General features: G+C 37.5%; 1 protein-coding gene across 2 annotated transcripts in view; it reads left to right on the forward strand.

Moving 5' to 3' along the window:
• The window catches only part of UIMC1 (ubiquitin interaction motif containing 1), a 111,901-nt gene that overhangs the window by 16,737 nt on the left and 81,537 nt on the right, over positions 1 to 13,627 (forward strand). For both annotated transcript variants that reach the window (XM_088023464.1, XM_028102734.2), the window contains exon 2: positions 910 to 1,064. In XM_088023464.1, the coding sequence (XP_087879590.1) occupies positions 918 to 1,064 (147 nt within the window). In that variant the 5' untranslated portion in view covers positions 910 to 917. The remainder of the gene's footprint in view (positions 1 to 909; positions 1,065 to 13,627) is intronic.

Consider the following 13,627-nt stretch of genomic DNA (forward strand, 5'->3'; position numbering starts at 1 on the left):
CATAACTGACCTGCCTAGAACCTCCAAGATAATGTTCATCCTGTCTTGTTCCTGTCTTAAGGAGAAAACATTCAGTCTTTTACCTTTAAGTATGATATTAACCGTGGTTTTTTTTTTTTTTTTTATGTCCTTTATCAAGCTGAGGCATCACTGTTGAAAAAGAATTCTTTTTTATGTAAATTATAATATGTAGTCAGGAGAGCCAATTATCTGGAGCGCCTGAGTGGCTCAGTCAGTTGAGTGTCTGGCTCTTGGTTTCAGCTCAGGTTATGCTCTCATGGGTCATGAGATTTGAGCCCCATGTTGGGCTCTGTGCTCAGTGGGGAGTCCACTTGAAGATTCTCTCCCTTTGCCCCTTCCCCCACTTCAACGTGTGATTGCATGTGTGCACTCTCTCTCTCTCAAGTAAATAAATCTTGAAAAAGAGAACCAGTATCTAAGTGAATGTTTAAGGAACCAGGATAAATTGTTGTGTTATTTCTATTGAAATGTCCCTACAGAGATGAGATCGATTCAGATATAGTTTTTTAAATAGAAAAATTGAAATTTTAGTGAATATTGGACATGTTCAGAAGTCATTTTATTTCTTTTAGATGGAAACCTTTTTCTGTTACATGACTGAGTTACAAATAGCATCTGGAGGGGTGCCTGGGTGGCTCAGTTGGTTAAGTGTCTGCCTTTGGCTCAGGTCATGGTCCCAGAGTACTGGGATCGAGCCCCACATCAGTCTTCTTGCTCAGCGGGGAGCCTGCTTCTCCCTCTGCCTCTGCCTGCTGCCCCTGCTTGTACTCTCTCTCTCTCTCATTAGCTCTCCCTCTGTGTCAAATAAAATCTTTAAAAAAACCACAAAAAACAAATAGCATCTGGAAAACTTAACACTTTGAGTAAATTACTTACCCTGTGTTTCAGACAAAAGAATGCCACGGAGAAAGAAAAAAGTTAAAGAAGCTTCTGAAGCTCAGAACCTGGAGAAGAAAGATGCAGAAACTGCCAGTTCTGTCAATCTGAAGAGGAAACGTAGACTTGAAGATGCATTCATTGTGATATCTGATAGTGATGGAGAGGTCAGTATTCTGAAAAGTGGAGTTCTAGGTCTCAAACTATACCTTCTCCATGACTGGTTTGTTTTGCAACTATACCTTAATGCCAACTTGCCAGAGCATGCATTTTTTTAAAAAATATTTATTTATTTATTTATTTATTTATTTATTTATTTATTTATTTGAGAGAGAGCAAGAGAAAGCATGAGCTGGGTAAGAGGCAGAGGGAGAGGGAGAAGCAGACTCCCCACTGAGCAGGGAGCCCAATGTGGGGCTCGATCCCAGGACTCTGACATCATGACCTAAGCTGAAGGCAGACTCTTCACTGACTGAGCCACCCAGGTGCCCCAACTCATTCCTCTTTCTCACGCTTTATAGCTAAATATTCACCACATCCTTTCTTTTTTTTTTTTTTTTAAAGATTTTATTTATTGAGAGAGAGAGAGAGCGTGTGCATGCACAAGCAGGGAAAGGGGCAGAAGTAGAGGGAGGGAGAGAATCCATACCCAGTGTAGAGCCTGACACAGGACTCAATCCCACAACCCTGAAATCATGACCTGAGCTAAAATCAAGAGTCAAATGCGTAACTGACTGCACCACCCAGGTGCCCCCTTTCACTACATCCTTTAGTGTTTACCTCTTAGATGACACTCAGATCTATTCTTCCTCTTCCATTTCTTTTCTGATCATCTGTTATTTGAGTCTGGTAACAGACTCTGAACTTGCTTGTCTGCCTTTGTTTTTTTCTCTACCAAATTTTTTTCTCTTATTTCACTTAGTTTACTCTAAACTTTTTTTTAAGAATTCAGATTCTATTTTTTAAGAATTCAGATATTTTATTTTATTTTTTTTAAAGATTTTATTTATTTGAGAGCAAGAGAGTGAGAGAGCAAGAGAGAGCAGAGCAGGAGGGAGGGGCAGAAAGAGAGGCAGGTTTCCTGCTGAGCAGGGAGCCTGACGTGGGGCTTGGCTTGATCCCACAGGTCTTGATCACAGGACCCCAGGATCATGACCAGAGCCGAAGACAGACGCCTAACTGACTGAACCCTACCCAGATGCTCCAAGAATTCAGATTTTAGATTTTTTTTTTTTTTTAAGATTTTATTTATTTGACAGAGAGACAGTGACAGAGGGAGCACAAGCAGGGGGAGTGGGAGAGAGAGAAGCAGGCTTCCCGCAGAGTAGGGAGCCCGATGCGGGGCTCGATCCCAGGACACCGGGATCATGACATGAGCCGAAGGCAGACACTTAACGACTGAGCCACTCAGGTACCCCAGATTTTAGATTGTTGTACTTGCTTACTTAAAAATCTTTGATTGTCTAATCTTTACAAGGCAAGTTTAGAATATTAATGTGGTATACTCCATGAGAACCTTCAGTCTGTTCTTATATTCTTATCAGTAGTGCAGTAGTTGCCTTGTTTCTTGCCAAAACTATTACCACATTTTCCCCCCAAATTTGATAATCAAAATGTTGTATATTTTTAATTAGGAAAATTGAACATTTTTTTATATCTCTATTGGGTATTTATTTTTTTGAGTGTCCTTATAGTTTAGTTTTTAATTAGCATTTTGTCTAAATAGTTCTTTTTAAAGAAAGCTATAAAAGTATAAAGAAAATGGAACAGTTCATCGGTTCTACCACTTGAATAACCTGTCTTAATATTTACAAAAATAAAATAGTTATACACAAACACACAGATTCATTAAATTGTTACATACATACATGTTAAAACAAAATAAAAACAGTTTAAAACTGCTTGAAAACAAGCTAGTATAGAAAGATATATAATGAAGGTATACACCTCGGTCAGTGTACATTTAATAAAAGGCAATAATTTCTTCTGTGTTCTCCCCCCCAATTTTTTATGCATATACCATCAATAAAATCTTTTACAGAAAAGAAATCATGCTACATATGCTGTTTTGCTTTTTCACTTATTTCTTGCAGATCTTTTTATAACAACATATATAGATCTAGCTCATTACCACTCTTCAGTGCACCCCCAGAGAAAAGCAGTCAGTCACTCCCATCTCTCCAGTCTTCGCTGCACTCGGTGCTCACTCGGCCTGTGACCGATTGTTTCTGTTTCTGGCTCACCATCCCGTGTGGAGTCTCCAAACCCAGCAGATCCCTGCTGTGTGCTTCCCGCGCGGCTCCTCCCAGGGGAGGAAGGGGAGTCTCCCCGGATCTGCCACTTGTTGGGTCCCTGCTGGAGGAGCAGTGGCCCTACTGTGCTGCGGATCATGGTTTATGGCAACCCTGAGCTGAGAGCCCACGCCTCGGCTCTGTCTCTGCAGCTGGCTTCCCCGCGCCGATACCTGGGAGCTCTGCTGCACTCAGGCATCCCCGGTCTTTCTGTGACCCCGAGGGTCCTGAGACCACACTGTTCCGCGAGGGTGGCCCCCCCCCCCTTAGCCACTGGAGCGACGTCCCTCAGTGGAGCCGACTTCTAGAAGTTCCGATTTTGTGCTCCGCGGCTCTATCACTTGCTGGTAGCAGCAGGCGGAGGCCCCCTCCCCCGCCATCTATCTTCCCTGAATATCGCCTCCGACTCACTTCTCCGCACGTCCTACCTTCCAGAAAGTGGTTGCTTTTCTGTTCAGAGTTGCTGCTATTGTTTTCTTTGATCTCCTGTTGAGTTCGTAGGTGTTGAGAATGGTTTGATGCCTATCTAGCTGAATTCCTGGGACCAGAGGGAATTTAGGTCTCCCTACTCCTCCGCCATCTTGCTCCTCCTCCTTTCTAGTGTTTATACCTTTCTTTGTTGTTTATTTCATTACATTAACTGTAGCTTCCAGAATGTTGGTTGATTTCAGTGATTGAGCACATCTTTGTCTTGACTTGAGATTAATTGTAAACTGTTCAGATATTTTGCTCTTTGTTTCGTATTTCTGTTCCTTATTATGTTACAGAAATATTCTTTGCTTATATAACAGTATTTTTAGGAATGGATATTTAATCAGATGCCTTTTCATTATCAAACAGGATGATGATATATTTTTCTCCTTTAATCAGTTAATATGTATTAATATATTTTCTCATTTTGGCACATCTTTGCAATCTGGAGTAAATCTTGTTCGTGATGTATTACATTAACATAATATTGTATTTGTTTTCTCAATATATTATTTAGGAGTTTTGCATCTGTATTCCTAGTGGCATTGGTTTTGTATAGTTGTCTTTTTTTGTACTGTCTTCATTAGGTTTTAGAATCAGGTTTAAGCTATCAAATGGGAGGAAAATTTTCACCTTTTATTGTCCTGCCACGATCTATATAGTAAAGGAATTATCTTTAAGATTCTTTAAGCTTACTAGAACTTGCTCACAAAACTGGGCTACAAATTAGTTTTTAATAAATACTTAAAGTTTAGTGTGTTGGTATTTTTACAATGCCTTCTAAAACAAAAAATCTTTTTAAAAAATGCACAAAATATGGTGTGAATTGTGTAAGACTGATGAATCACAGACCTGTACCTCTGAAACAAATAATACATTATGTGTTAAAAAAAACAAAAAAGATAGTAGGAAGGGAAAAATGAAGGGGGGGAAATTGGAGGGGGAGACGAACCATGAGAGACTCTGGACTCTGAGAAACAAACAGGGTTTTAGAGGGGAGGGGAGTGGGGGGATGGGTTAGCCCGATGAGGAGGGCACGTACTGAATGGAGCACTGGGTGTTATACTCAAACAATGAATCATGGAACACTACATCAAAAACTAATGATGTAATGTATGGTGACTAACGTAATAAAATTTTTAAAAAATGCATAAAAATACAGGTTTTGAGGTTTTAAACTATTCAAGTTCTTTATTGGATATAGGGACAATTCAGGTCATCTGTTTTTTCTTGAGTAAACTTTGGTTGTGTTTCAAGAATTTATCTGTTTCTCAGTTGTTGAATTTATGTGCATGGAGTTTTTGTAATATTCCCGTATTATCCTTTTCATGTTTTAGTGTCTGAAATGGTTACCCTCCTTCATTCCGATATTTTTCTTTTTCTTTGTCAATTTGGTTGGAAGTTTATTTGCTTTATTGATCTTATAAAGAACCATGAAGAACTTCCTTTAGCATTTCTTTTAGAGCAAGTCTGTTGATGACAAATTGTCTTTGTTTCCTACAGCTGAGAATGTTTTTATTTCACTGTTATTCCTGAGGGATGTTTTTGTTGTTTATAGAATTGTACGTTGCCAGTTCTTTTCATTTTTCACTTTTCAGAATGTTCTGCTTTCTGGCTTCCATAGTTTTTGATAAGAAATTCTGAGTCCCTGGATCATTCTTCTTTATGTAGTATGCTGTTTTATTCTGGTTGCTTTCAAGACTTTTGTTCATCACCTTGGATTTTCAGCACTTTGATTATGGTGTGTCTGGATGTGGATTTCTTTGAATTTATTTCTTTTTGCTAGATTCAGCCATTATTTCTTCAAGTATGTTTTCTACTCCATATCCTTTCTCCTTTTTTTCAGAGGCTCAGATAACACAAATTTTATAGTTTCTGATATTGTCCTGTGGGTTCCTGAGACTCTGTTTATTATTTTTTTTTTACTTTTTAATTAATTTATTTTTACTATTATTATTTTTAAAGATTTTATTTACTTGAGAGAGAGAGGGCACACAAGCAGGGGAGAGGGGCAGAGGGAGAACCACACTCCCCACTGAGCAGGGAACCCTATGTGGGGCTCCATCCCAGAGCCTTGGGATCATGACGAGCCAAAGGCAGACACTTAACTGACTGAGCCACCCAGGCACTGCTCTGTTTATTATTTTTTAGTCTTTTTTTTCTCTCTGTTGTTTAGATTGCATGATTTGTAGCCTCAAGTTCTAGGATTCTTTGGTCTGTCATCTCCATTTAGCTATCTATTTATTTAAAAGATTTTATTTATTTATTTGACAGAGAGACACAGCCAGAGAGGGAGAACACAAGCTGGGGGAGTGGGAGAGGGAGAAGCAGGCTTCCTGCTGAGCAGGGAACCTGACGTGGGGCTCGATCCCAGGACCCTGGGATCATGACCTGAGCTGAAGGCAGACGCTTAATGACTGAGACACCCAGGCGCCCATATGTATTTTTTTTTAAAGATCTTATTTTTAAGTAATCTCTACCCCCCTCAGTTCAGACTTAAGACCCTGAGATCAAGAGTTGCATGCTCCTCTGACTGAGCCAGCCAGGCACCTCTCCATTCAGCTCTTGAGCCCCTTCAGTGGATGTTTTATTTTGGTTAGTGTATTAATTATAAAATCTCCATTTATAGCTTTCTTTTTTATAGCTTCTTTTTATCTGTTGAGACTTCCGGTCTTTCCATTTGTTTCAAGAGTCTTTGCCCTAACTTAGGCAAACATTTTTGTTTGTGCATCTTTTCACGTGCCTATTCGCCATCTGTAAATGTAATTTTGTGAAGTATTCAGATCTTTTTTTATTTTTTTATTTTTTATATTTGATTTTATTTATTTACTTGACAGGGAGAGACACAGCAAGAGAGGGAACACAAGCAGGGGGAGTGAGAGAGGGAGAAGCATGCTTTCCGCTGAGCAGGGAGCCCGATGTGAGGCTTGATCCCAGGACCCTGGGACCATGACCTGAGCCAAAGGCAGACGCTTAACGACTGAGCCACCCACGCGCCCCTAAAATATTCAGATCTTTTATCTGTTTTTGAATGGGCTTGGTGGTTGAGTTTTGAGACTTCTTTATATGTTCTAGCTACAAGTCCTTTATTAGATATATGCTTTTCAAATATTTTCTCCAAGTTAATGGCTTGTCTTCTCATTCTATTAATATTTTGAATACCAGATGTTATTAATTGTAATGATGCCTATTTGTCAATTTGTTCTTTTATGGATTATGTTTTTGGTGGTGTATGTTAGAAACTGCTTAACTCAAGTTCACAAAGATTGTCTCTTATGATTTATTTTAGAAATTTTATCATGTTAGGTGTTACATTTAGAACTATGATCTATTTTGAGTTAATTTTTACATATAATGTAGTGTAACTCCATGTTCGTTTTTTTCCTGCATCATACTCAATTTTTTGAGCACCATACGTGGGAAAGGCTGTTCTTTCTTCACTTTACCATTGCACCTATGTTAAAAACCAGTCATGTTTATATATGTGAATTTACTTTTAGACCTTATTCCACGGATCTTTTTGTCTATCTTAAGTCAGTCTGTCATGCTGCTTTGATTACTATTAACTTTTTGAAACCAAGTATTGTCAGTCCTCTTTGATCTTTGTTAGAGTTTTTTGGCTATTCTAGTTCCTTTGCATTTCTTTTCTTTTGGTTTTTAAAGATTATTTATTTATTTGACCCACAGGGGGAGTGGCAGGCAGAGGGAGAGGGAGAAGCAGGCTCCCTGCAGAGCAGGGAGCCCACCACGGGGCTCCATCCCAGGACCCCAGGACCATGACCTGAGCCAAAGGCAGACGCTTAACAACTGAGCAACCCAGGCACCCCAAAAATAAAATCTTTAAAAGAAGTTATTATAACCATCCTATTGAGTATATAGTGGTATTTCATCATGGTTTTGATTTGCATTTTCCTAATGTCTAGTGATCTGGATCATCTTTTTATGTGCTTGTTTGACATTTGTATATCACCTTTGGAAAAGTGTCCTAAGTTCTTTGCCCATTTATTAATTGCAGGTCTTTTTGTTGTTGGATGGTAAGTGTTCTTTTTCTATCGTGCTTGTTAACTCCTTATCATTATGTAATTTGCACATTTTTTTCCCATTCTTTGTGTTGTCTTTTTCATTCTGTTGATGGTATTCTTTGATGAACAAAAGTTTTAAAGTTTGATGAAGTCCAGTTTATTTCTTTTGCTTTGTTTTTTGTAGTTTTGATGTCTTATTGAAGACTCTCTTGTCCGATGCAGTCATGATGATTGATCTTTTAAGTATTTTGTAGTTTTTGCTTTTACATTAAGTCTTTGATCCATTTTGAGCTAATTTTTATATGTGGTATGGAGATGGACTTATGTGTATATGTGCATGCATGTATGCATGGTCTTACATACATAACATAAAATTTACCATTCTAACCATTTATAGGTGCACAGTGGCGTTAGATATGGACACATTGTTGGTTAGTTGTAGGAGTTCTTTTTTTAAAAGATTTATTTATTTGAGAGAGAGAGCATATGCACGCATGAGCATGAGTAGGTGGAGGAAGAGGGGGAGGGGCAGAGACAGAGGGACAAGCAGACTCCCTCCTGAGTAGGGAGCCTGACACTGGGCTTGATCTTAAGACCCTGGGATCATGACCTGAGCCGAAGGCAGATGCTTAACTGACTGAGCCACCCAGGCACCCAGTTGTAGGATTTCCTTATATATTATGGGTATTAACCCCTCATCAGATACATGATTTGCACATATTTTCTCCCATTCTGCAGGTTGCTTTTTTACTGTTAATAGTGTCCTTGATGCACAGTAGTTTTAAATTTTGTTATAGTCCAATTTATCTATTTTTTCTTCTGTTGCTTGTGCTTTTGGTGTCATATCCAAGAAATCATTTCCAAATGCAGTGTCATAAGGCTTCCCCCCCCTATGTTTTCTTCTGAGAGTTTTAAAATTGTAGCTTTTACATTTTGATCTTCGATCCACTTTGTGTTAGCTTTTGTATATCATATAAAATAGGGGTCCAGCTTTCTTCATTTCCATGTGGATATGCAGTTTTCCTAGCATCATATGTTGATGTTTTAATGTATGTCTTTATATTTTGATTGGGTTTTGTGTTACAGCACACAGTTTGGTCTATTTTTATACAAACTGACATCTCTTTTTTTCTTAAATTGGTGTGGTTAGAACCACTAATATTTAATAAGGTTATTGAGATACTTTAATATTTACTATCTTTCAAAAAAAATTACTGTCTTTCAGATTTTTTTTGCATTGATTTTTAGTTTTCTCCCCATTCTTGTTAATTTAATTTTTGCTTATGTAGAATGTTGACTCTATTGAAAAAGTCAAGAAGTCAAATCTGTAGAGAAAGGTATACTTAAATTATATTGCTTCCCTGTCCTCTACTGCCTGTTCCACATCCCTCATCCCTGTTGATAATCAGTTTTATTTCTTGTTTATTCTTGTTGATGTTGCTTTAAAAGAAAATTAAACCAACACATGTTTTCTTAGTTCTGCTTTTTTTATGTGAAATATAGTGTGCCTATTTGCATTTTGTTCTTTTCTCCAAACAATATAGCCTGTAAGTTATTTTTTTCATTCTCTCAATTACTATCTTACATTTCTCCGGTGACCATCATGAAATTATTACTTGAATCTGTTTTCCTTTGGAGACGTAGTAATTCATTTTTCTTTTTTGAGATGTTTTTGTCTGTCTTCAGTTTCTTTCCTGAGTTTTACCAACTTTGATTTCATTTGTTCTTTTTTTTGTCTGTTTATGGCTTAAGTTATTTTTTATTTTTATTTTTTTAAAGATTTTATTTATTTGTCAGAGGGTGAGAGAGGCGAGAGCACAAGTAGGGGGAGTGGCAGGTGAGGGAGAAGCAGGCTCCCTGATGAGCGGGAGCCCGATGCGGGACTCGATCTCAGGACCCTGGGATCATGACCTGAGCTGAAGGCAGACGCTTAACTGACTGAGCCACCCAGGGGTCCCTGTGGCTTAAGTTTTTAGTTTCTGATTCTAAGTTTTTCTTAATCTCTGGATGCTTCTTTGTAATCTGTTGGAATGTTGCATTGATTTTCTTTTCTATGGTGGTGTTTGGGGATGGGATAATGTTCATTGCTGAAATGTTTTTATTTGCCTCTTTGTTTACAGTTGCTTAGTTTGGAGTTTCTTACTGAGTATATGTCCTAGTTTAAAAGCTCTCCTTTTGTCTCTTTAGTGAAGTATAGTTTCTTTTATGGATGATACTGTTCATGTTAGTGGGCTGTCAGGGTGGGGAGGATAGATGGACATGTCTGGTTTTTTTTTGTTTCATTTTGTTTTCTATTTAGGAGCCTTCATTTTTGCTTCTCCGTTCTTCCTTTCCTTCTATGAACCTGAAGGGCACGACTTCTTGTGTTTATCTCCCTCTCTTCTAGTAACACCGCAACTCTATGGTTGCCACTTTTGGCTCCTCTCACTTCTAAGCACTTTATTGTAGCTAATTATGTGAAGTACCACATCTTGGACCTGTGCTTAGTGTTTAGCCTTAGTGTTGGACTTTCTAAATCTTCAGGGTGATTTTGTCTGTGCTTTAACTTTTTTGCTCTCTTTTTCATCGAGGCTCTTAAGTGTCCCCTTCCTCTGTTCTGTGTACCCACAGACTTGCAGCAGCAGTGGGAATTCCCTTGGAATTTGTTGTTTTTTTTTTGTTTGTTTATTGCTTGCTGGTTATATGAAATTTATGGTTTGTCCTGTCTCATGCTGAAGACATTGGTCATGGATGGCATTTTTCCCTCATCTTTGTAGTCTTGTGGTTTTTCTGGAGGATTTGTGGAGAGATTCAAATTTAGGCTTTTACCATTATCTTTTAGATCTTTCATTTTCAGCCATTCTGGATCACTTTATTATAGTTGAGTCTTCTGTATAATAACCTTGAGTTGCATCTTGTTAGATCTTATATTCACTATGTATCTATTTTTATATTTTTTGCTTTTTTGGCTCTTTGTTTTGGCATATCTTTTGTACTTAGAAAGTATTTTTTTGTTGTTCTAGACATTAACTTTATATTAGTGCCTTTTATAATTTCTTTCTCTTTTTCTTATTTATAGCGTTTCATAATCTGTTTTGCAATTGTAAATGGTATCCTTTGACTTTCACTTACAGCCCAGTAGTAATAGTGAATTTGCTCTACTTTCTAGTTCTATCTCTTCTCATTTTTTAGTTGCATAATTTCTACATTATTACAATATGTATTTATGTTTTTCTTACATTCTCATCTCTACTTTTGTTTTAGTCTTAGGTCTAAAATTAGAAATACTAAATATTCACTATCAGTTCTTTTGCCAAAGTTTTTCTAATCATTTTTTAGTTTAATGGTGCGTATGATTTATTAGAATCATCAGGAAGACCTTGTAAGCAGTATTTCCTGAGTTCTTACACATTTGACACTGTTTTTCTGTTGTTTTGATATCTGAAAGACTCCTTGATGGGCTTGATGGGGTCCAAAATTCTTGCTTAAAATTCTCCCCCCCCCCGCAACAAGTTTCTTTAAAATGCTGCTTTTGTGGCTTTTGTTTGTTTGTTTTTGCTTTAGTATGTTACATTGGAAAAGTCTAATTTTCCTTTTTCTGTAAGTGATTAGGTCTTTTTGTTAGTCTGAATGGTTTAAGACTGTTCTTTATCTTTAAGGTGCAATAGGTTTAATAGTATAGATCTGAAAAATAATTGTTCAGGGTCCATATTCCCAGATAAATGGTGGGTACTTTCAGTATATAGATTCAGGTCTTTTTTTTGGGTAAACTTTCCTTTGATTATAGTTTTTTTTAAATTAAAGATTTTATTTACTTACTTATTTTAGAGAGAGAGAGTGAGAATGAGAGCCTGAGCAAGGGGAGGGGCAGAAAGGGAGGGAGAGGGACAAGCATAGTACATGCTGAGTGTGGAGCCCCATATGGAGTGGGGCTCTGTATCATGACCTTGAGATCATGACCTGAGCCAAAATCAAGAGTTGGATGCTTAACCTTAACCGACTGAGCCACCCAGGCGCCCCTTTGATTATAGTTTTAGTGTTAGTTTGTTTTACTGTTTTGTTTTCTTCTTCAGAGTTCCCAGTTATACATTTATTGGATCATCTTTGCCTGTATTCTATTTCAGCCACTTTCAGATCATTTTTATTCCTTTCTATATTTCATTTTATATTGTGTTGAATATTTTTTTTTTACTCTCTTCAGTACCCTAATTAAATTTTGAGGCAAGGTATGGTTGGTGTTTTTGATTCTCTTTATTCTATAGAACTGTTAATTTACCCAGTTTTTCTTTTCTTTCACTACTCAGTGACCACAGGGTGTCTCTTCTCTGTTTACCTACTTTTTCTCTTCTCCTCTGTGAATGATGTCTCCTTGGGATTGATATAAATTTAGTGGATATTCCCTATTAATATTAGGATGGGACTCTCTTTCTTGGGGTGATTTTGCCTGTTCAAAATTGATGTTTATTTCTTGCTTGCAAGTAATTTGAAATTTGGAGGTATGCTGAAAATGCAGGTTACATACAATTTTGTTTTATTTATCTCTTTTTGGAGGGGTTGTATAGAAAATATGGAAATGTCTTAGCCTTACTATTTTGCATGTTGATTTACTTTAATCACTTATCTTATAAATATTTTTATATGAATATTTATACATGAAAGGCTTTTTTTTAAGTCTTTTTTTTTTTTTTTGAGAGAATGCATGTGAGGGTGGGGAGAGGCAGAGGAGAAGGAGAGAGTCTTAAGCATGTTCCTTTCTCAGCACAGAGCCTGTTGCCAGGCTTGATCTCATGACCCTGAGATCATGAACTGAGCTGACATCAAGAGTCAGTTCCTGCTTCTCCCTCTCCCTCTGCTGCTCCTGCTTCTGGTCTCTCACTTGTGCTCTCTCTCTCAAATAAAATAAAATAAAATAAAATAAAATCTTAAAAAAAAAAAAGAATCAGCTGCTTAACTGACTGGACCACTCAGGTGCCCCAAAAGTCATTCTTTAGGTGGAAGCATGGTATTCTGAATGGACCATAATATATTTTACTGTGTCGTTATTCATGATCATTTAAGTCCATGCACTTCACATAATCTGTGATGTAAGACTAGCTGCTTCTTAAAATTTCCAGTCTGTTGGGATGCCTGGGTGGCTCAGTTGGTTGGGTGTCCAACTCTGGATTTCAGCTCAGGTCATGATCTCAGGGTGGTGAGATTGAGCCCTGTGTTGCGCTCTGTGCTCAGTGGGGAGTCTGCTTGAGATTCTCTCTCTCTCTCTCTCCCTCTGCCCCTCCCCCTACTCCTCTCTCTCTCTTTAAAATTTTTTTTTTAAAGATTTTATTTATTTGACCGAGACAAACTGAGAGACGGAACACAGCAGGGGGAGAGGTAGAAGGGGAAGCAGGCTTCCTGCTGAGCAGGGAGCCTGATGTGGGGCTTGATCCCAGAACCCTGGGATCATGACCTGAGCCAAAGGCAGACACTTAACAACTGAGCCCAGGCACCCCTCTCTTTCTCTCTCTCGATAAATAAATAAACCTTTAAAAAAATTTCCAGTCTGTCACAGACTGATACATTTTAAAATACAAAAAAAAGGATTACTAGAAAATGAAATTTAAAAATACAAAATATAAGCCTATATCTTTCATTGTTATGTACAACAAACATAAGATTTCATTTCAGTAAATATCAGAACAAATGTAACAGGAAAACAGAAAAAAAACCAAAAATAGTACATGTTCCTTGGAATTGTGTTTATAAGCAATTTAATATAGAGAATGTCTATTTTACTGATAAATTTTTCTTTCCACAATTGTAACTAAACAAAGTTATGTGTGAAATAGTGAACTCTGTATTTAAACATCTATATACATCCTTTCAATGAACACTGTTTATATCAATATTTAAAGTTCTTATTTTGACAAATGAGCTTTCTTATGGCTTAACAACTTACTATTCTAGTTTGGGTTGATGATGATGCTAGTG

This window comes from Eumetopias jubatus, unplaced genomic scaffold (genome assembly GCF_037043125.1).
Source record: "Eumetopias jubatus isolate StellerSeaLion01/CBP00866 unplaced genomic scaffold, mEumJub1_p1.0 scaffold_5, whole genome shotgun sequence".
In the NCBI taxonomy this organism is placed as follows: domain Eukaryota; kingdom Metazoa; phylum Chordata; class Mammalia; order Carnivora; family Otariidae; genus Eumetopias; species Eumetopias jubatus.